At 46.0% G+C, this 24219-nt stretch overlaps 1 protein-coding gene across 1 annotated transcript in view; it reads right to left on the bottom strand.

Annotated features, from left to right (window-relative positions):
* The window catches only part of KCNN2 (potassium calcium-activated channel subfamily N member 2), a 191658-nt gene that overhangs the window by 9932 nt on the left and 157507 nt on the right, over positions 1–24219 (bottom strand). The window contains exons 5-6 of the mRNA XM_060177160.1: positions 12015–12125; positions 1724–1851 (exon numbers count right to left, since the gene is read on the bottom strand). Coding sequence (XP_060033143.1) covers positions 1724–1851; positions 12015–12125 — 239 coding nt within the window. The remainder of the gene's footprint in view (positions 1–1723; positions 1852–12014; positions 12126–24219) is intronic.

Here is a 24219-nt window from a genome sequence, read left to right as displayed (position 1 = left end):
AAGCTCTGGTCTCTCTCTCCCTCTCCCTCTCTCTTGCCTCCAGGGTTATCACTGGGACTCAGTGCCAGCACGAAGAATCCACTGCTCCTGGCGGCCATTTTTTTTTCATTTTATTGGATAGGACAAAGAGAAATTGAGAGAAGGGGAAGATAGAGAGGAAGAGAGAACAAGAGATGCCTGAGACCTGCTTGGTCACTTGCTTGTCAAGCGTCCCCTCTGCAGGTGGGGAGCTGAGGTCTTGAACCCAGATCCTTGCATGGGTCCTTATTTCGTACTAAGTGCGCTTAACCAGGTGCGCCAACAACCAGCGCCTCTCTCTTAATCTGTTTCTCCCTAAATGAAAAAGGGGCCCAGAAGCCACAGCTTAAGAAATAAAGGGAAAAAGGAAGAAAGAAAGAGAGAGAGAGAGAAAGAGAGAAAGAAAGAAAGAAAGAATGAAAGAGAGAAAGAAAGTCTGGACAGCCCTCCTGGGAGTTAATACAGGACTGAATCCTCCAGCACTGTGAAGTGACCTAGTGGTCCCCCTCGCCCCCGCCCTTGTTGCCTTTTACCATGAGCCAGCAAGTTGCTGGGGGAAAGCTGTTTCTGATGCACAAGCAAGGCTGAGCTGCCCACCCTGACAGGAAGTGGCTCTGGGTGAGGTGAGTCTGTGCTGCCAGGGGAGTGACACCCATGTGGTGTGACTCAGAGTAGGGGCCTGGGGTAGGGAGAGACCTCCAGGTTTCACGGAGTGGGGAGTTGGGGGGGGCTGGGCATGGAAACGCACCAGAGAGAGAGCTGCCCCCTGGCATGTCCCTGAGAGCCACCCAGTGCCATGATAAGGGTGGGAAGGACTTGAACAAACTGGATAATGGTCATCTGGCCCAATCCCCAGTAAGGACACAAGGGGGCTTCTGGGCCCCCCCTCCCCCACATCTAATCGGAGTGCAAAGCAGCTAGAAAATCTCATCCTGGGGCCGGCGGTGGCACACCTGGTCATGTGCACACATTAGAGTGTGTAAGGACCCCGGTTCAAGCCCTCACTCCCCACCTGCAGGGAGAAAGCTTCACCAGTGGTGAAGCAGTGCTGCAGGTGTCTCTCTGTCTCTTCTTCTCTATCCTCCTTCCCTCTAAGTTTCTGTCTGTCCTAGCAAATTAGTTTTTCTTTAAAAGAGAGAATTAAAAAGAAAGAAAGAAAGTCCCATCCCAGCCTAATTAAAACAACATTAAAAACCCAAGGATTAAATCAAGTATATTGTTCGTAGAAAAAAAAATGCTGAGCAGTGTAATTAAAAAATGAAGCATAAAATGTCGATTTGGACAAAAATTTTTGTAGACAAACTGAACATCTTAGAGCACACTCTACCAAAAAAAAAGTATGTAGAATTTTAACTGGAATTACAGCTTCCAAACAGAGCAACTGTGAAGACATTTTAATTGGCAAATTAAATTCCTGTTCTCCCTCAAATGAATGTTTTTCTTTGTTTGTTTTTCATCATACAATAAGCACCTGACATTTTTTGTTTGTTTGTTTGTTTTCTTTTATTTACCCTCAGGATTTCATTTACAAAACTGCTTGAATTGTTAAAAGATGACTTTTGGGAACAGACAAGGCAAGTGTTTTTTTTTTTTTTTTTCCCCCTTCCGCTTGAAAGAAGTTACTAAACAAGTTCTTGAGAATTTAGCAAGAATATTAAATCCCAGCCACAGCAAAGCCGGCTGGAAGGTGAAAGAGGGTACTTACTGATGAATAGCTTGCAAGAATTTCCGTTGATGTTTTCTTACTTTCGCGTGATCGATCTTTTTCACTAGCTTTGTATTTTTGTAAATCAGCCATGTTTCCCTGAGTACATTGGCAGCTGCGTTTTTCACCTGTTAAAAGAAAGCAAAGAAACAAAACACACAACATGGTCCCCTTCAGTTCCTTCCATGTTGTAGCAGAAAGGAAGATTTCACAACCTCCTTCAACAGAGTACTATTCCATTGTGGATACTGACCTTTGTGAGGGGAGAGGAGATATAGAGAGGGAGAGAGAAAGACAGGTACCTGAAGACCTGCTTAGATGTTTGTGAAGAGTCCCCCACTGCAGATGGGGGGCCGGGGGCTTGAACCTGGATCCTTGTGCCTAACCAGGTGCACCACCACTTGGCTCCCTCAGGAAAAAGCGCTTTTGTATAGAATCTCTGCCTTTGAAAATATCCCATTTGTCTCTGAGAACTATAGTTGAATTCAAGTATGAAAGAGCAACCAATCTCTCTGGGTTCAACTCTACCTCATCAGGAAGCATTTTTTTCCTGTTTATATTTTTAGTATTGTTTTATTGGGAACATTAATAGTTTACATAACAACTGGGTAAAATGTTCTCATCTCCCCATGACTGTGTCTGCAAAACTCTGCCACCCTTCCCCCTACACCATGCACCAGGATCCCAAGCTCCAGCCCCTCTGTCCACAGAGTCCTTTGCTTTGGTGAATACGCCAAACCCAGTCCACGTTTACTTTGTGTTTTCCTGTTCTTCCCATGAAGTTGAAAATCAAGATCAGAAGAGAAAACAGAAGTAGAACCTGAACTGGAATTGACGTATTGCGCCAAAGTAAAAGACTCCGGGATGGGTGGGGGGGGGGAAGAGTACAGGTCCAAAAAGGATGACAGAGGACTTAGTGGGAGTTGTATTGTTATGTGGAAAACTATAGGGGTGACGCTCTAGTACTGTGCACATGCTACCATGGTTACCATGTATAAAGACCTGGACGCAAACCCTCTGTCCCCACCTTTGGGGGCCAAGGGATGGGGCAGAGGGTCATGAATGGTGGAAGGGCGCTACAGGCATCTCTTATGTTGTGAAAACTTAAGATAAACCAACATGACTGACGCCCAACAATGGGAGGCATCTATCGCTCCCCCTCACCCCCCAAAACCTGGCTGGAGATGAACTGTAATTTTTTTTTTTTTTTGTCTCCAGGGTTATTGCTGGGGCTTGGTGCCTGCACTACTAATCCACTGCTCCTGGAGGCTATTTTCCCCATTTTGTTGCCCTTGTTATTGTTGTCATTGCTGCTGTTGTTGGATAGGACAGAGAGAAATCGAGAGAGGAGGGGAGAGAGATAGGAGGAGAGAAAGACAGACACCTGTAGACCTGCTTCACCGGCTGTGAAGCGACCCCCTTCGCCCCCCGCAGGTGGGGAGCCAGGGGCTAGAACCGAGATCCTTAGGATGGTTCTTGCGATTCCCACCATGTGTGCTTAACTGGCTACGCTACCGCCCAACCAGGGTGAACTGTTATTTTCTGGCCTTCACTAGGCCTTTGGTGTCCCCACCCCAAAAAAGTTGGCCTGCAGGGTTTACAGACACCTTTCTGACATGGAGCGGCTGTAACAATTCTCCTGGGCCAAGGCCTCTATGAAATATAGCTTCAGCGCAGTGGGTTAAGCACAGCGGCGTAAAGCGCAAGGACCCGCGTAAGGATCCTGGTTCGAGCCCCCGGCTCCCCACCTGCACGGGGGTCGCTTCACAGGCGGTGAAGCAGGTCTACAGGTGTCTATCTTTCTCTTGCCCTCTCCTCTCCATCTCTTTCTGTCCTATCCAACAACGACGACATCAATAACTACAACAATAAAACAAGAAGGGCAGGGAGTTGGGCGGTAGCGCACGTGGCACAAAGCTCAAGGACCAGCTTAAGGGTCCCGGTTTGAGCCCCCGGCTCCCCACCTGCAGGGGAGTCACTGTACAGGCAGTGAAGCAGGTCTGCAGGTGTCTATCTTTCTCTCCCTCTCTCTGTCTTCCCCATTTCTCTCTGTCCTATCCAACAATGACGACATCAATAACAACAATAACTACAACAATAATTAAAAAGCAACAAAAGGGAATAAATAATTATAAGCAAAAAAAATTTTAAAAAATAGAAATATAACTTCCCAAATTTATAAAAATGTAGAAAACGGGGGTGGGGGGGTTTGTCCATTCCTCAACAGAATAAATTACAGGGCACTTTAGAGAACCAAGAGCCTGCAAGTTTAATGGCTATTAAAAGCACCAGTGTTTAACAGAGACCTTGCTCCATTTCTGGGTAATTATCAAATAGCAATGCTCTAGGGAATGAGGCAAATATATTTAATAAATATAGTTATTATTATATGTTATATACTATACCTATCTATCTCTATATATTTCCTTTTCTCCTTTTTTTTTTTTTTTTTAGGAAAGAGAGCAATTGAGAGGGAAGGGAAGGGCTGAAGAGACAGCATAATGGTTCTGCAAAGGACTTTCATGCCTGAGGTTCTTAGGTCCCTAGTTCAATCCTTAGCACCATAATAAACCAAACCTAAACAGTGCTCTGGTCTCTGTCTGTTTCTTTTTTCTTTTCTTTTCTTTTTTTTCTTTCTTTCTTTCTTTCTTTCTTTCTTTCTTTCTTTCTTTCTTTCTTTCTTTCTTTCTTTCTTGTTTTTGCCTCCAGGGTTATCGCTGGGGCTTGGTGCCTGCACTACGAATCCTCTGCTCCTGGAAGCCATTTTTCTCTCTTTTTGTTGCCCTTGTTGTTACTGTTGTTGTGGTTATTATTATTCTTGCCATTGTTGTTGGATAGGACAGAGAGAAATGGAGAAAGGAGGGGAAGACAGAGAGGGGGAGTGAACGATAGACACCTGCAGACCTGTGAAGCGACACTTCACCGCCTGTGAAGCGAACCCCCTGCAGGTGGGTAGCCGGCGACTTAAACTGGGATCCTTACGCAGGTCCTTGCACTTTGCACAATGTGCACTTAACCCGCTGCTCTGCCGCCTGACCCCCTGTATCTTTCTTTCTATATCTCTCCCTCATTAAAAAGAGAAAGGCGGAGGGGGTGATAGTCAATAGACAGGGAGAGAGAAGGAGAGACACTTGCAGCACTACCTCACCTCTCATGAAGCTACTTCCCCCTAAGGTTTGAACCAGAGTCCCTGAACCTGGTATATAACATGTACACCTCTCCTGGGTGTGACATTGTCCAGCCCCGAGAGAAGTGTATTTTTTAAGACGCCCACTATTTTGTAATTTACTCAAAGTTGCTTGACACTGGGCTGGAAACTTGGCTTTATTTCAAATCAATGATATAAGCATTTAGAGAATTCCTTAGAAGGCTGCTCTGGTGATTGCTTTCTTGTACCTGCCGCTTTGATTCTTCTTCTTAAACTTATAATGCCTTTTTTAAAATTTCCTTTTCCCTTGTCTCTTGCACCAGAAGCTTTTATAGGGCACTGTAGCTGTCCCCCGGCCCCTGAAGGGCACACATTTGAATTACAGGCTGCACTGATATGCAGGTCTTTCCCTGATGAGGGTCCAGCTTTTAGGGTTCTATTAGCTGTGTTTTTTGTGTATATATTGGGGGGGGGGTCTAGGGGTCCCCGGGCAGGAGCACGGCAAGGGAAGGGTCCCCTCTGTGTCACAGGCAGATGTGAACACCCAGCTCCATGGGCATTATTCAAGGTGGGGTGAGTGACCTGGACACTCACACTTCCTTACTTCCAGAAGAATAACTTGTCACCTCGGCACACTCTGGTGACTTCAAATGTCACCACACAGGCTGTGATCGGCGTGGGACAGACTCACAGTGGGGCCACCAAGCGGGGCTTCCCCGCTGTTCCTGTTCCTGAAGCTGCCAGAGGGTCCAGCCATGGCCCTGACCACCCCCCCCCGCACCCCTCCCTGCCAGCCCGCTTCACCCTCATGCCAGGTATCCAGGTATCAAGGGGCCAGTGGACGGCTGCGACTGTGGGTCATTCATTTTATGCTCTACCCCCTGGGCTGTATTCATTCATTTTATGCTCTAACCCCAAAGTCTGTATCACAGCTGCAGAGAGCATATGCCCTCCAGCACTTCTGTCTGGGCTTGCAAAGATGTTCAAAAAGCAACAGTATGACTAGATGATATTAGAATGGGTCTTACTGACAACTATTTGTTGTTATTGTTATTTTAGAGAGAGAGGTAGAAAAAGGCAGAGTGAAAAGAGAGAGTGAAAAAGACTGAAGTACCAAAGCTTCCTTCACCACGATGAGTGAGCTATTTTGCTGGCCTGGTAATTATTATTATTATTTATAAAATGTATCATCTTTACTTATTTAGTGGATAGAAATAGTCATAAATCAACAGAGAAGGGGGAGACAGGGAGAGAAGCAGAGAGATACCTACAGTATTGCTTCACCACTCTTAAAGCTTTCCCCCTTGTTGTTGTGGTGGTCTGGTGTCGGGCTGCACTGTGTCCAGAGCAAAGGGGTACACAAATCTTTATTATAGGATGGGGGGGTTTGGTTCAGATCACGTGGAGCCAGCCGGCAATGGCCGTCCCCACTACCTGACCACGGGGGAGAGCAGGGAGCCAGACCTCAGAGAGGGAGAGCTGAGAGCCCAGAGAGAGGGGGGGGGGGTGAAGGGGCTTTTTATTGGGTGACAACCAGGGGTGACGTGTAGGGCCAGGATTGGTTGAAGGGGGCAATGCTAGGGTTTCGCACTGAGTAGTAAAACCTGGGGGTGGAGACTGCATCAGAATAACTCCTCAGCAACACCCCCTGCAGTTGGGGCCCAGAGGGGTCTGAATCCAGGTCCTTGTGCATTGTAAGCAGCTAGAGGTTGGCCAGGGGGTGGCACATTTTTAAATTTCAAGATAAAAAAAAAAAATCTTCATTAAATAAAAAAAAAAAGGCAGGGGTAGATAGCACAATGGTTATGGAAAGAGAATCTCATGCCTGAGGCTCCAAAGTCCCAGGTTCAATCCCCCATACTGCCATAAACCAGAGTTGGGCAGTGCTCTAATTTTCTTTTTTTTTTTTTTAAAGGCAGCTTGAAAACAAATCATTCTGAGAAACAAAGTCAAATAGTTCAAGTAGCTCAGTGTATCACAAAGGGAAATTGTACATAGTCAGGTCCACGGTGGGTATTTACAGTCATGTAAAGAATTCTCAGGAAGGCAGAGGACAATCGTTCAGCACTGGAGCATAGGACTTTCATGCTTGAACTCCAGCAAGTTCTAGGTTCAATTCTCATCACTCCGTTATGCCAGCGCTTAGCAGTGTTCTGGCCAATCTTCCTCTAATTCCGTCAGTAGCTACCTCATTCTCTGTCTCTCTCATATAAATGAATGTGTCCTTTAAAAAAGAATTGCCAAAATAGTTAATAATTATTGCCAGGTGGCCAGTCAGTTAGTGGCACACCTGGTTAAGAGCTCTCACATTATGGGGATTGGGCGGTAGCGCAGCAGGTTAAGAGCACGTGGCGCAAAGCTCAAGGACCAGTGTCAAGATCCCGGTTTGAGGCGCCGGCTCCCCACCGGCAGGGTGGTCACTTCACAGGCGTCGAAGCAGGTCTGCAGGTGTCTTTCTCTCCCCTTCTCTGTCTTCCTCTTCTCTCTCCATTTCTCTCTGTCCTATCCAACAACAACAACAATGCAACAATAACAACAAGGGCAACAAAATGGGAAAAAATGGTCTCCAGGAGCAGTGGATTTGTATTCGTAGCACAGGCACAGAGCTCCAGCAATAACCCTGGAGGCAAAAAAAAAAAAAAAGAAAAAAAGAAGAAGAAGAAGAAGAAGAGCTCACATTACAGTGCTTAAGGACCCGTCCAAGGCCCTGGTCCCCACCTGTAGGGGGAAAGCTTCACGCGTGGTGAAGCAGGGCTATAGGTGTCTCTCTGTCTCTTTCCCTCTGTACTCTCCCTCCCCTCTCTCAATTTATCACTTATAATTAAGGAAATAAAAATGTTAAAAATAAAAAAAAAGTTCTAGGTTATTCTGGGCTCAGGTACCAATGGCAACTTGGAGACTATGGAATGTGGCTATGTCAGCCTTTGGAATTACTTACAACTAGCTCCCTTAATGCAGTGCATGATGGGTAGCAGGTTCAACCTTAAAGCACAGGATTTGGGGGCCGGGTGGTGGTGCACCTGGCTGAATGCACATGTGACCATGCACAAGGACCCGGTTTCAAGGCCCGAGTCCCCACATGCATAGGGAAAGCTTTGCGAGTGGTGAAGCAGGGCTGCAGGTGTCTTTCTGTATCCCTCTCTATCTCTCCCTTTTCTCTCAATTGCTGGTTGTCTCTATCCAACAAAGAAAGATAATAAAAAATTAAAAACAAAAAAATTATGTATAAAGCATAGTATTCAGTGTGGTTGGTGTAATCATACAAATAAATGATTTCTGTTCCACACTGTTCTTCTGGGAATGAGTACAGTGAATAATTTTTCATGGAAATTGTTCAATTCACACAGAAAGGCTTGGAAAGCTGTCTTTTGTTCCTAAAAGAAGAATCTATCTTTAAACATTAGTATTAACTTTTCTTCTGAATCACATTCAGATTTCAGAATGTGACTTCTGACCATCAGAAAAAACAAAGATTTCTACTAGGGAGTCTTTGGAGATAAGATTTCTTTTCTCCTTGTAGCAAAAAAATGTACCCTTGCATAACTTTTAAGTCTTGATTTATTCTTGGTTAGTCTACAGAGTCAGTTTATTGAAAAAAGTGAAAACTGTGGTGGTCTGGGGAGGTAGCACAGTGGTAGGACACGGGACCTCCAAGCATAAGGTGCTGAGTTCAAGTCCAGGTATGTATATGCTAGAGTGGTGTTCTGCTTCACAGTGTCTCTCATAAAAAAATAATAAATAGATAAACTAATATTATAAACAGGTGGTGGTTGGACAGTGGCACTCTTGGTAGGGCCCATGTGTTAACGATGGACCTGGGTTCAAGCCCCTGGCTCCCCTCCTGCGGTGGCCGGGGGGGGGGGGGAGCTTCACAAGTGGTGAAGCAGGGCTGCAGGTATCTTTCTTTCTTCCTACCCCAACCCCCTCTCCCACTTTCCTAGTGATATATCTCTATCCAATAAGTAAACAAAATAGTATTAAATGCTGGGAAATTGTGCCGATGCAGTCACATCTGCCATGTTGTCCCCTCAGGTTACTGCTAGTTCCCGTGAGAGTTGGGAAATTCTTGGAGTGCCTGTTCAGCCATGTTGTGTCCTCAGGGCATTGTCTATATCCCCACGATATCTGGAGTGCTTTGGTTACTCCTCCCCCTTCCCATTCTCATGAGAGTTATCATCCTATCCTGGAGTGCTATGGTTACTCCTCCCCCTTCCCATTCTTACGAAAGCTGCTCCTATAAAAGCCCTTCTTCTTCCACACCTCTCTCTCTTGCCAGTGCTTCACTCCAGGGTTCAGACGCAGGAAAGGTTACTGTGTGAGGCGGCCATTTTCGATACCTCCATGTGGCCCAACCTGCTTCTCTAGCACCCAACTCTGAGGTGCCAGCGCAAATAAAGATTTGTGTTCCGGCTTCGCTCCAGACCTCCTCTCTCTCATCTCCGCGGCCCGTGCACAACAACATCTGGCTCTACAACATTAAATATAAATAGGCCCACTTAGAAATTCCAGAACTGGCCATAGGGAATCAATGACCTGTCACCCAGGATGCTGAAGCTTTTATATGAATTAGCACAGGAAAGGCTGGCACAAGGCTTTTCTTTCCAGGTATTGTGTTGAGAATTCTAATGGGAGGACTACTCAGCTGTGATTCCTGGAATCCCAAGCCAGGCATTTCCGTGTGTGCGGTATCACTAGCATCTTAGCACTGGTCCCTTTCCTTCGTGGCATCTGGCCTAGACAAACCGGCCTGTTGCTAAGGCATCTGGACACATCTCAGACTTCAGTGAGCGATGCCAAGAAATACCGCAAGAGACTTTGTTTAGATCTCTCAGAGCCTGTGTATTTTGAAACTAGGAACAGTACTACTGGCTAAAAATACCTGCCATGGACAATTGGACTCTCCACAGCATACTCTGGAATGTTTAAAGCAGACCATAACTTTGAGCAGAAAAGCCAGTGACACCATGGAAGTCAGTGTGTGTGTGTGTGTGTGTGTGTGTGTGTGTGGGGGGGGGGGGTTTCCCCTTCACAAAAAACAGGCCCATGGATCCACAATTCTAGAACCTGATGAGCTTGTCCTCTTAAGGGGAGCCAGCCTAGCTCTGAGGGGTGTCTGTGATGAGGAGACCCTGCTTCAGAAACCACTAGAAGTTGCAGCCACTTCTGGGGGTGGGAGGGCAATTCTGTAAAAGTTTACACTTCTCTTGAGTTCTGGAATATGATATCTTAGCTTTGTTTGCTCAGGAATTAACACAGAGCCTGGGGGAGGGGTGGAAATTAGGATAAAGGCAGTAGAAGGAAAGAACCCCAGTTCAAAGGAACCCCAGATGAAGGCACCAGATCCCTGAGGCTTTGTCACCGCATCCCCCAGGGGAGCAATAGAGACTGAGAATGTTTCTGAATGAATGTGGACTGATCACCTGATTAGCATGCATGCGCACACGCCTCCGCTAGTGTCTCCCAATGGGCAAGAGCTCTGACCTTCAAGCCTCTCATTCACCTCTCTCCCTCTGCTTTTCACTGTCTTGTAGTATCAGAAGTGTTCCTGAGGTTGAGAGAATGGATCCCGAGGGAGCAAGGTGATAAAAGAGAACATGACATTGCTGCTGCAATGTTACAGTGAAAGCTGAACGCCTGCAAAGTGATGGCTTTGACCAGGCAGGAGAAAGGAGGACTTCATACCTGCAGTCAGGTCTCACCACAGCGGGGCCCCGGCGGCAGTACACTGGGTTAAATGCACATTGCACAGCGCGCAAGGACCAGCACAAGGATCCCAGTTTGAGCCCCCAGCTCCCCACTTGCAGAGGGGTTGCGCAAAGCAGGTCTGCAGGTGTCTCTCTCGATTTCTTTCTATCCTATCTAACAACAACAACAATGTATTCTCTCAGCTAAGGCCACAAGCCTTTAGATTGGCAACAAAATAACCGGTTCACCTATTTTAAGAACTAAGCTATAGGATTTGAGTCTCTGCTTTGTTGATGAAGCTTCTAGAACAGCAGGTGGTTCCGTGAGATGTTCCCTAAAGTACCTTCCTTCCCAGAACAACTCTGTATTATATTGACTGGGGCTGGGGCAGGGGCTAGGCCTGGGGCTGGGGGCAGGGTCTTTTCTCCTCAGCCCAATGTGTCTCCTCTTGCGTTTACTGCCTACTGAAAACATCATTCCACAGGCTCTGCTTTTATCCTGGACTAGATACCATGGTGATGGTTCAATTTATTTTACAAGTGACCATAGCAATAGTTGAGTCTTGGCGCTGGGGAGTGGGGTGGTGCATCTGCTTGAGCATGCGCATCACATGTAGCAGGCCCCAGGTCCGCCCCCACTCCCAGCAAAAAGAGAAACTTCTGAGAATCCGGCTAGTTATTTGTTCACCATTCATTACTTATTATTAAAACACATTTGGGAGGGGAACTGGGATTGAATGCACATATCATCATGTACAAGGACTGGCAGTTCAAGTTCCAGCACCCCACCTACAGGGAGAAGGGAGAAAGCTTCAAGAGTGGTGAAGTAGGTCTGCAGCTGTCTCTCTCCCCTTGCTTCGCCCCTTCCCTTTCCATTTCTCGCTGTCTCTCTCCAATAAATAGCAAGTAAACAAAATATTAAAAAAAATAGTTGAGACTCGGGGGAAACGGGCGGTATAGCACAGAGCGTTAAGCAAACATGGCACAAAGTGCAAGGACGAGAGCAAGGATCCTGGTTTGAGCCCCCTGGCTCTCCACCTGCAAGGGGGGGGGTGTCGTTTCACAAGCGGTGAAGCAGGTGTCTGTCTTTCTCTCCCCTCTCTGTCTTCCCCTCCTCTCTTGATTTTTCTCTGTCCTATCCAACAACAACAACAAACAACAAGGGCAACAAAAATGGGGAAAATGGCCTCCAGGAACAGTGGATTTATAGTGTAGGCACCAAGCCCCAGCGATAACCCTAGAGGCAAAAAAAAAAAAAAAGTTGAGTCTCAAAAGGTGAAAAAGAATGGCAAGGGCTGCTGGAAGGTGTTCGTTTGAATACAAGTTACCTCCTCTCCCCACATAGGGGACAAAGCACCCCATCTTGCTCCCCACATATGGGACAAATGCAGGCACAGATCTCTGGAGATGTTGGTGTATGTGTGGAGGGGGTGGTGGTGGTGGGGGAGCGGACACTTACTCTTTTTGTCAGCTGAGTATCCATCATGAAGTTGTGCACGTGTTTTTCTGCTTTGGTAAGTTCTAGCTTCCTCGCCACCACAGCTACCACCAGGGCTGTGCAGCCAGCACCCTGAAAAGCAGGAGAGAAGAAAGCCCTAAAAAGTGAGTAGGTTCCATCTCAGTAACAGCGGGGGAAAAAAAAAAAACAGAAACAACCCCCACACTGCTCTGTCCTCAGTCCACATGCGTCTTTATAGAAGAGTGTAGTCTGTGTCCTCAGTGCGCATCAGAGAACATGTATTCACTCAACTAAGGCCTTTACATTAGCAACAGGAAAACCGGTCCACATATTTTATGAACTAAGCCACAGTATTTGAGTCAAATTGATATGTCCCCAGGGTTATTGCTGGGACTCACTGTCAGCATTAAGAACCCACCCCTCCCACAGCCACCCCTCCTTTTTTTTTTTTTTTTCTATTTTATTGGATAGGACAGAGAGAAATTGAGAGAGAAGGGTAGATAGTGGGGTGAGAGAGAGAGAGAGACACCTACATCTCTGTTTCAAGGCTCATGAAGCTTCTCCCCTGCAAGTGGGGAGTGTGGGCATGAACTCTAGTCCTTGAACATGGTAATACGTGGTAATACGTGCGGCTTGACTGGGTGCACCACCACCTGGCCCCAAATACATTTTAACAGTAAGTAATGAATGGTGAACAAATATCTAGCTGGATTCTCAGAAATTTTCTCCCTTCCTTCCTTCCTTCCTTCCTTCCTTCCTTCCTTCCTTCCTTCCTCTGTCTCCCTCTCTCCCTCTTTCTTTCTTTCTTTCTTTCTTTCTTTCTTTCTTTCTTTCTTTCTTTCTTTCTTTCTTTCTGTATTACAGAATTAAATTTACATGTCGATGGGGGTTTGAATCCACACCATTCCCACCACCAGAGTTCTGAATCTTCAATCTCCCACTGCAGTCCACCACAGTTCTCCTAAGGTTGTAAACCTGGGTCAACCATCACCTCTATAAGTATCAGAAATTTCTTTCTCTCTCTTTTTTTTTTCTTCTTGGAGGGGGGACAGTCGGGGAATTTTGGGGGTCTGCCACCTGTGAATTTTCATGGCTTCTGGGTTCCTTTTCTCACCCAAATAGAGAAACAAGGAGAGGAGAGATAGTGTAGCACAGGCACTTCCTTTGGAGTGTTGTGGCTCTCCCATGTGATACCAGGGTCAGAACTTGGGTTGGGCATATTGCAAGGCATGTGCCAGACTCTGTGAGCCTGTGTCTTCATTTGAAAGCTTAGAGTCAATGGGGAGATTTTAAAAATCTATAAAAGCTGGATAAGGGCAAGACACTGGCACACCCTAATGTTAACCCTTTTGGTCACTATCAGGCCACCCCATTATCTGGGGCCCCAGTCAGCAAATCCTTGGGTTCCCACATAGACAGGATGGGCCTAGACCTCTAACAGAACCCTCTCTCCCCCATCACTGGTCATCTCCATGAGGAGCAACATCCTAAGTCCTCTTGTGGGCCTCTATGTAGAACAATAGTGGTAGAAATTGCCCCACTCTCCAAAGGGAGGCCGGGTCAACATATTCTGCCACTCAAGGAAGACAAATCCTCAAATGACTACAACCTGGAATGTTGCTAGTAGTGACCATGGAATGTGAGCTCAGACTGACAGAGATGAGAGGTTACACAGGCTTCTGTGCTAAATAGGAATAGACATGGGCCCTAGGTCAGATCCATGGGATTTATAGTTAACAGCATTTATATACTTTCCCCATATTTGGGAGCTACTCTCTGCCCTGATCTAGCTTTCTAGTCCTATTCCCAACTCTGACACCATCTCCTGAGACAATACTCTTAGCTCACCTGCATGTTAGCTGTCGGGCTCAGGGAAAAATTAGTAAAGTCATGGGACCCTTAGAATATACCTAAAATAGGCTTCCTAGCTTCTTCCATATCTCATCTGCTCTATTCTTACCTTTCGGTTCCTGATTATTCAACAATTTGTTCTGCTTTGTATCTTAATGCTTTTCAGCCACCAAGCTGCAGCTGCAAGTGCTACCGTGACACCAACCTGACTTCCCTGGGTAGACAACCTCACCAATGGGTCCTGGAACCTTGCCTTCCCAGAACCCTATCTCACTAGGGAAAGACAGAAACAGACTATGGGTATGGATCGACTTGTCAACACCCATGACCAAGGGAGAAGCAATTAACAGAAGCCAGATCTCCCACCTTCTGCTCCCCATAAAAAAATCTTTGGTCCATACTCCTAGAGGGAAAAAGAATAGGGAAACTTCTAATGGAGAGAAGGGGATGGGGAACTCTGGTGGTGGGATCTGTGTGGGGTTGTACCCCTCTTACCCCAAAATCTTGTTCATCATTACTAAATCACTAACAAAATAAATAAATAAATCTGATTTCAGGTATGTTTTCTTTCTTTCTTTTTTTTTTTTTAATTGTCTTTACTTTTATCACTGGGGCTCTGTGCCTGCATGACAAATGTGTTGTGGGGGAGGAGAGGGTAACAGCATTTATCCCCCCCATTCTAAAGGTATATCAGGCATTTTTCTCAGCAAAGAATTGAAGGAAGGGCATGATATCCAGGTGTATTAAACTTTATTTAAAGAAATTCACCTTAGGGCATGAGATGACAGATAGATTGATAGACAGATAGGGAGAGAAAGGGACTTACATTTTGCTCACATGGTGATCCGGGAAAGAGAGCAAGAATGAAAGGTTTAGCTTTTGAAAACTCAAGCCTCGCCTATACCTTCCAAACCACACCTGTAACCACTCCTATTTTCTGGGTGGTACCTTCTCCCTCAAGAAATTCAGCAGTCCCAGAAGAACAGGGCTGCTCTTTGATCAGGTAGCTATGGAAGGCTGCTCAGGTGTGGAAGTTCGCTGCAACGTATGTTCTCATGACTACCATTGGCCTGTTCACTGCGGTCTGGTGTAGGGCACTGCATATGAATAACGACCCTTTTCACACCGGTCTTCTCAAAGGATGAAGCCAAAGAACAAAAAAAGGGGGGGAGGATAGCCACTGGGAGTGGTGGATTCATAGTGCAACTATCTATTGCCTTCTTAAACCGTAAGACAGCAGGAACCTTCCCCATTCTCTACAAAACCCATTATTTCTCCCAGGCCTGGAACCTCTGGCGTGGGGCTCACTTTCCTGCATGCTTCTTCCAATTCATACCAAGTGATACTGCGTCTTCTGATCCCAACCTATTCAATGTAATCAGTACCACCTCGGCATGTTTCACTTCAGATTGTGTCCAGAGACATCAGGCGTGGAAGGCGTGGAATGTCAACCCTCTTGCTTCATTACTATGGTGAGATCTTTCTTAGCTCACAGGACTTCTTAATTCCATTTTGGGTGGTGTTGTTAAAGTTCGGGGCTCCAGAATGCCAGGCTAGCTTCACGGCAGTAGACAGAGACTCGTGGACACACGGCTGTGCAGAGAAGCTGTATTTCTTTATTCAGGAGCAACGATTCAAAAACTAACCTAAACTAATCACCACACAGATCTGTCCTGCATCCTCCTCCTCCTCCTGCGGCAGCGGCAGGAACTCAGGAAGTACGTAGGATAGGGGGCGGGGAGAAGGGAGAAGTGCGAAAACTAGCAAGGGCTAAACCAAATCTCAGGCGGGGGAGAGTGAGACCAAACCAATGTAACAGAAAAGACCATGTAAATAGACCACAATGTCAAGCAATGTAACAGAAGCAGAACTAGATCCCAGAAGCAGAACTAGAAGCATACCAACAGGGTGTTGTACTTCCTAACAAAGCCTCAAAACCTAGATATAGACTAGGGTTCATAGGGTAGAGCAGATGTACACATGTAACCATAATTAGGGGAAATATATATATCTGAAAGCAAAGTGCACAATAGTTTGCAGTGAGTCAATAAATGCAGCAAGCAAGTAGAATGTCTTAAAAATAAACCTTAAAGTACTTAATCAAATAGCTTCTACTTAGACCTAGACACCATCCTCACCTACTTCCTATTCCATTTCCTTCAGTCACTCCAAAGCTCACCTTGTCAGTCAAAGTAAGGACTACAAAAGCTGGCTAAGGGCAAAAGACTGGCATATTTTAATGACAACTTTTTGGTCACTACCGGACCACCCCATCACCTGGGGCCCTAGACAGGGAGTCCTGGGATTCCCACATAGACATGATGGCCTAGACCTCTAACAGATCCCTCCCTTCATTTCCGTCAGGAACAACATAATGGACCCCTTTGTGGGTCTCTAGAAGACTGTCCCTCAATGTGGATCAACAATGGTAGGGAATGTTCCATTCTCTAAAGGGAGGGTGGACAACATACTCTACCACCTGAGGAAGATGGGTCCTGAAATTAGTGCAGCCTGGAATGTTCCTAGCCATGAACACAGAATGCAAGTTCAGACCTACAGGGATACAGAGGCTATATAGGCTCCTATGCTGAAAATGGGCCCCAGATCAAATCAATGGGGTTTACAGTTAACAATATTTATATATTTTTCCCATATCTGGGAGCTACTCTCTTCCCTGACCTTGCTTTTTAGCCCGTTCCCCAATTCCCCAGACAATATCTTGGGTCCACCTGCATGTTAGCTGTCAGACTCAGGCAAAAACTAGTAAAGTCATGGGCCCCTTAGAATATACCTAAAATAGACCTATGAGCTTTTCCCAAAATGGAGGCCCGAAATCTTCATCTGCACTATTCCAGCCTTTAGGTTCATGATTAATCAACAATTTGTTCTGCTTTATATCTTAACTCTTTTTTCAGCCACCAGGTGAAGCTACCATGATGCCAACCTGACTTCCCTGGGCAGACAACCCCACCAATATGTCCTGGAATCCTGCCTCCCCAGATCTCTGCCCTACTAGGGAAAGAGAGAGGCAGGCTGGGAGTATGGATTGACCTGCCAACGCCCATGTTCAGCAGGGAAGCAAGTACAGAAGCCAGACCTTCCACCTTCTGCATCTCATAATGACCCTGGGTCCATACTCCCAAAGGGATAAAGAATAAGAGAGTGGTTTTTTTTTTTTTTTGGGGGGGGGGCAGATGGGATAGGGAGTTCTGGTGGTGGGAATTGTGTGGAATTATACCCCTTTTATCCTATGGTCTTGTCATTTTATAAGTAAAAATAATTTTTTAAAAAGGGGGGATGGCCACTGGCAGTGGTGGGCTGGCATCAAGCCCCCACGATAACCCTGGAGGCAAACAAAATATGAATGAATCAAAACAAAATGAAAGGCTAGGCCTTGCCTCCACCACCACCACCCCACAGGCACACGTGGCAATCTGCTATAAGCAAAGGTGATTAATCAGCTATGTGAAAGCTAAGCCGTCACTTTTGATACACTGGTTACACAAATACTTTTCCTTTGCCCCCTTTTTAGATACCTGTGTGTCTTAAGAGCCAGGTGAGTGACCTGTTTGCTTAGCTTTACCCTCATAATGGGATGAAATGGAGAAAAACAAAGGAACCAATAAATAAGTATGGTGAAGCAGTAAATACAGGAGGGCAGATCCAGGGTCGCAGATGTCTGGGTGCTGTGTAGTGTCTGAATATTCCTATATCCTTCTCCTTCTCCTCCTCCTCCTCCTCCTCCTCCTCCTCCCCTCCTTCCCCTTCTCCTCCTTCTTCTATTTCTTCTCCTCCTCCTTCTCCTCCTCCTCCTTGTTCTTGTTATTCTTCTCCTTCTTCTTCTTCTTTTCTTTGCTTCCAGGGTTATCAATGGGGCTCAGAGCCTGTACTACAAATCCTGGGTTCCTGGTGACAATTTTTTTCCATTTTATTGGACAGGCCAGAGAAAAACTGAGAGGGGAGGGACAGATAGAGAAGGAGAGAGAAAGACACCTGCAGCTCTGCTTCACCCTTCACCACTTGTGAAGCTCCCCCCCCGCCCCCCGCAGGTGAACAGCTGGGGACTTGGGTCTGGGTCTTTGTGTGTGTCCTTGTGCTTATTACTATGTGCGCTCTACTGGGCGTACCAAGCCCTGGCCTCTTTTGAGGGTCTTTAATATTTATTTATTAGATAGAAACAGAGAGAAATTGAGAGGAAAGAGGGAAACAGAAGAGGGAGCGAGTAAAGACACCTGCAGCACTGCTCCACTGCTCCCAACTCCCCCCCCAGCAAGGTGGAGACCAGGAGCTTGAACCTGGGTCCTTGTGGATATTAACAGATGTGCCCAAGCCGCTGTGCCACTGCCTGGCTCTCCAGAGTCTTTAATAAACAGTCTGAGGACCTCTTCTCACCACTCACTGGAGAGCTATAAGCGACAACTGGCACTATATGTTGCAAACTGCCCTGCCCCAGCAGGTGACCACTGCTGATAACCTTTTGGCAAGAAATCAAAATCCTAACAGGAGTGGAAAATTACTGGAATCAGAGTCTCTGGAGGTCAGTTTTTATGTGTTCTTATTCTGAGGGTCTCAGCCTGTTGCTGGCCCTTTCCTTTTCCCTCCCTCCCTCCCTCCCTCCCTTCCTCCCTTCCTTCCTTCCTTCCTTCCTCCCTCCCTTTCTTTCCTTTTTGTCTTCATTCCTTTCTTTCTCTTTTAATAGTTTTATTTACTTATTATTGAATAGAGACAGAGAGAAACTGAGAGGGGAGGGAGAAACTGAGAGGAAAAGAGACAGAGAGACACCTGCAGCCCTGCTTCACCTTGTATGAAGTTTTCCCCTTGAAGGTGGGGGGACCAGGGGCTGGAACCTGCATCCCTGAGCACTCTAATGTGTGTGCTTAACCAGATGTGCCACTGCCTGGCCCCTTGCCAGTCTATTTCTGACCAAGATGAAGAGCTGTTCTTGCAAACTGGAGAAGCAAGTACATCTGACCAATGCACGTCCTATGACCTTCACATCATCACCCTAGCTGTTGGCCTGATCCTTGTACCTCAAGGGCCACTCAGAAAATGTTGGTTCTAATACATAACAACTCTTACCATTATTTTAATTAGGAAACTGTGAAGTTACTCCCCCCCTACCCCCCACATACAATTTGTAAGAGATCAAGGACTAGGTAATAGAGAACCATGCTTCAAGAAAGTAACTTGTGGGAGTCGGGCTATAGCGCAGCGGGTTAAGCGCAGGTGGTGCAAAGCACAAGGACTGGTTTAAGAATCCTGGTTCAAGCCTAGGCTCCCCACCTGCAGGGGAGTCACTTCACAGGCAGTGAAGCAGGTCTGCAGGTGTCTATCTTTCTCTCCCACTCTCTGTCTTCCCCTCCTCTCTCCATTTCTCTCTGTCCTATCCAACAACGACGACAACAACAATAATAACTACAACAATAAAACAACAAGTGCAACAAAAGGGAAGAAATAAAATAAATATTTAAAAAAATGAAAGTAACTTGTACCCCTATTCTTAGACTGATGCCACATGAAGTTGGCTCACTCCCAAAAGCTAACTTCAAGGGAAAGTCCCGCCAACACGGGGAGGGTGACAGCAGTTCCCAACCCGGAAGACAGTGGCTAGCCACTCAAGTGTCCATTTGAGTAAGAAAGAGCCTGTATTGCGTTGACACCACTTTCTCCAAAGCACAGCACCATGACGATGGAGGTTTAAACAGTTGGGATGGAGGTTTAAACAGTTGGGAATAACATATGTGTTCCTCTGTGAAATTAGGACCTCCATATGCCTTTCTTGGGGTGAGTCAGTTTCCCTTCGCCAGCATCGGATATGCATCCTTGTTATTTATTTATTTACTTATTTATTTTTTTACCCTCATTTCATTCCATTATGAGGGAGAAGCTAAGTCACTTGCCTGGCTCTTTTTTCTTTCTCCATTTTATTTTGATTCCTTTAAAAAATTTTTAATTTATAAAATGGAAATACCAACAAGACCATAGGCTAAGAGGGGTACAACTCCATACAATTCCCACCACCAGAACTCCCTATTCCATCCCCTTCCTTGATAGCTTTCCTATTCTTTATCCCTCTGGGAGTATGGACCCAGGCTCATTATGAGATGCAGAAGGTGGAAAGTCGCTTCTGTAGTTGCTTCCCTGATGAACTTGGGCATTGGCAGGTCAATCCATACTCCTAGCCTGCCTCTCTTTCCCTGATGGGGCAGGGATCTGGGGAGGTGGGATTCCAGGGTCATCTGCCCACAGAAGTCAGGTTGGCATCATGGTAGCATCTGGAACCTGGTGGCTGAGAAAAGAGTTACGATATAAAGCAGAACAAATTGCTGACTAATCATGAACCTAAAGGCTAGAATATTGCAGACGAAGATTTCAGGTCTCCATTTTGGGAAAAGCTCATAGGCTTAATTTAGGTAGACTTTATTAGTTTTTGCCTGAGCCTGACCTCTGATATGCAGGTGGACCCAAGTTATTGTTGGGGGAGATGATGTCATGGCTAGAAAAGGGCTAGAAAGCAGGGTCAGGGAAGAGAGTAGCTCCCAACTATGGGAAAAGTGTATAAATATTGTTGCCCTCAATGTGGATCAATAATGGTAGGGACTGTTCCATTCTCTGGAGACTGGGTAACATACTCTACCTATCACCTGCGGAAGATGGGTCTTGAAATTAGTGCAGCCTGGAATGTTCTTATGTGTGACCACTTAGAATGAGAGCTCGGACCTACAGGGATGCAGAGGTTACATTGGCTCCTGTGCTGAATATGGGCCCCAGATCACATCAATGAGGTGTACGCTCACCTGGCTCTTAAGACACACAGGTGTCTAAAAAGGGAGTGAATAAAAAATGTTTGTGAAACCAGGGTATCAAAAGGGACCGTTTAGTTTTCCCTTAATTGATTAATCTCTTTTGCTTATAGCAGATTGTGTGTGTGTGTGGGGGGGTGTGTGTGTGTGCGCGAGTGCACACGCGTGCGTATGTGTATGTGTATATAGGCCTGTCTTTTGATTCTGTTCTAATTAATTAATTATTATTATTATTATTTTGCCTCCAGAGTTATCACTGGGGCTTGGTACCTGCCCTGTGAATCCAACACTCCCAGTGGCCATCCCCCACAACCCCCCTCCCCCATTTTTTAATCTTATCCTTTGAGAAGACCAGTATGGAAAGAGTATTTATTCATGTGCGGTGCCCTATGCCAGATTACAGTGAAGAGGCAAATGGTAGTCATGAGAACATCCAGTGCAGCAGACTTCCGCTCCTGGGCAGCCTTCCATCGCGGCCCGATTAAAGAGCAGCCCTGCTGTCCTGTGCTGTTCGTTCTTCCTCATCACAGCATACGTCAGGGGAGTCATCGGAGAAAGATACCCACGGAATGTTCTCGCTCACATGTGGCGCAGAGAGAAACCAAAGGAGGACAAACTTTGAGATGATGAAACCCAAAACCAAACCCCAGAAACAGTGATGGCAAAGATGGAGGGAGGGTACAGGGGGGGACAGTGAAGGAGAGAGAACACAAGGCCTTTCTGGTGAATTCTTTGCAGGATATGTAGACGTCACTTCACAGTGATGCGGCAAAGATCCAGTGGCACTTCAATAAAAAAATGTTGAAAAGGGGCCAGGCAGTGGCGCACCTGGTTGAGCGCTCAGGTTACAGTGAACCCAGGTTCAAGCCTCTGGTCCCCACCTGTGCCTGTCGCTCTGTCTCTGCCTCCCCTCTCAATTTATCTCTGTCTCTATCCAGTAATAAAACAATATTTAAAAAAAACATTAAAATTCTGATAAACTTTATTATTATTTTTTGAAATTCCATATTTTTTTTTGTCTCCAGGGTTATTGCTGGGCTCCAGTGCCTGCACCATGAATTCACTGCTCCTGGAGGCCCTTTATTTTTTCCCCTTTTGTTGCCCTTGTTGTTGTAGCCTTGTTGTGGTTATTATTGTTGTTGCTGATGTTGTTTGTTGTTGGATAGGACAGAGAGAAATGGAGAGAGGAGGGGAAGACAGAGAGGGAGAGAAAAAGATATACACTTGCAGACCTGCTTCACCGCCTGTGAAGCAACTCCCCTGCAGGTGGGGAACCGGGGGCTTGAACTGGGATCCTTAAGCCGGTCCTTGCACTTTGCGCCATGTGTGCTTAACCTGCTGTGCTACCGCTCGACCCCCCATAAATTTTTTTTTAACAAGCCTAAGGAACAATTCCCTCGAAAATATTATTGTGTGATCACCCCCGGAGACTGATATCAAAAAGAAACAAACAAAAAAAACCCCCAAATAATCCAGTAAAAGAGTGGCAAAATATTTGAATGGACAGTTCTCTAAAGAAGAGATACACCGGGCCCAGGAAATATGTGGAAATGCTCTACTTCACCCATCATTAGAGAAATATAAATTAAAACTGCATGGAGATTCCACCTCACACCTGTGAGAATGGTCTTCATCAACAAAACAGGAGAGGCTACGTGTAGGCATGTAGGCAGAACTCTGTCACAGCAGGCAGGAAGACAAACTGAGTGAAGCCTCTATGAAAAACTGTATCGAGTCCTCAAACAAATGAAAATGGAAATAAGTTTTCATCCTGTCATACCACGCCTAGGCATATATCCAAAGGACAGAAAACACTAATTGAAGGAAGATATGTTCATAACAACATTATTCACAATAGCCGAGAAGAAGAAGCTATCTAAAGGATCATGGACAGATAACAAGATAAAGAAGTCATGGGAGGGGGCGGGCGGTGGTGCACCTGGTTAGAAGGACGTAATCCTAAGCACAAGGATCAGTGAAAGTATCTGGGTTCCAGTTCCCGCTCCCCATCTGCAGGGGGGATGCTTCACAAGCGGTGAAGCAGGTCTGTAGGTATCTATCTTTCTCTCTCCTTCTCTTTCTCCCCTGCCCCTCTCAATTTCACTTTGTTTTACCGAATTAATGGAAGAAACGACAACAACAACAACAAAAATAGCCGCCAGGAGCGGTGGATTTGCAGTGTAGGTACCTAGCACCAGGGATAAAAAAAGAAGTCATGGTGGCGGGTGGCGCGGTAGATAGATAGCATAATGATTATGCAAACAGGCTCTAAAGTCCCAGGTTCAGTCCCCCACACCACCATAAGCCATGGATGAGCAGGGCTCTCGTTTAAAAAAGAAGGAGGAGGAGGAGGAGGAGGAGGAGGAGGAGGAGGGGCAGGGGCAGGGGCAGGGGGAGGGGGAGGGGGAGGAGGAGGAGAAGCCATGAGATATATACTCTATGGGATACTACTCTACTCTAATATAAAACATAACATTGTGTCCTTTGGGATAAAATGGATGGAGCCAGAGGCATTTATTCTTATTGAATTAAGTAAAGAGGTGAAAGACTGTTTCACTCAGATGCGATGCGGCATACAGAGAACTGAAACACATGAATTTGCAAGGGGAAAGAAGCCAAAATGTCTTTAAGAGTTTGTGAGAACTATGGTAGTTATTGAGGGGAGGGGTAACAGGACTTCGATGGTGGGGGTGGAAGTATATCTCTGTAAGCTGACAACCATGGAGATCATTATTAGTTAATCAAAAGTACCTCACAAAGAAAAAGGAAAAAAAAAAAAAGCTCATGGGTTGTCCAGAAGGTTCGAAGTGGATAAAGTGTTGGTTCCTTAAGTGTGTGAGGTCCTGAGTTCGATATTCGGCATCACACGTGCCAGAGTGACGTTCTCAGTCACTCGTGTTCTCACGGATAAATTAACCTTCTAAAAACGTTAACATCCTAAATATCCCATTGTTTTTCTTTTGTTTGTTTGCCTCTCCAGGGTTACTGCTGGGGCTCGGTGCCTGCACTACAAATCCACTGCTCCTGGAGGCCATTTTTCTCTTTTTGTTGCTCTTGTTGTTTATCGTTGTGGTTATTGTTGTTGTTGGATAGGACAGAGAGAAATGGAGAGAGGAGGGGAAGACAGAGAGGGGGCGAGAAAGATAGACACCTGCAGACCTGCTTCACCGCTGTGAAGCGACTCCCCCTCCTGCAGGTGGGGAACGGGGTGGGGGGGGGCTTGAACCGGGATCCCTACGCCAGTCCTTGCGCTTTGCGCCATGTGCGCTTAACCCACTGCGCTACCACCTGGCCCCCGGCCCATTGTTAACCTAACGATACTCTATGGGTCTTACAATAACTCCTAAAAGGTCAGAGATAATTTTCCTTTTGCAAATGCCATCTTATACTCTAAGAAACTTAAAAGGATACTTACAAGCAGTGTCTATTTTTCTGTCCCCAGACTCAACTGACTCAATATTCCACAACGATAAATACATTTTTTATCACACTTTCCTAACATACAGTTGCTTCTATTAATTGTTTTAAAATTCTAACCCCTGTTCCCCACC

The sequence above is a fragment of the Erinaceus europaeus genome, chromosome 2, assembly GCF_950295315.1.
Source record: "Erinaceus europaeus chromosome 2, mEriEur2.1, whole genome shotgun sequence".
NCBI lineage: Eukaryota > Metazoa > Chordata > Mammalia > Eulipotyphla > Erinaceidae > Erinaceus > Erinaceus europaeus.
Note: the sequence above shows the minus strand (reverse complement) of the source record. Positions and strands in the feature narration are given on the sequence as shown.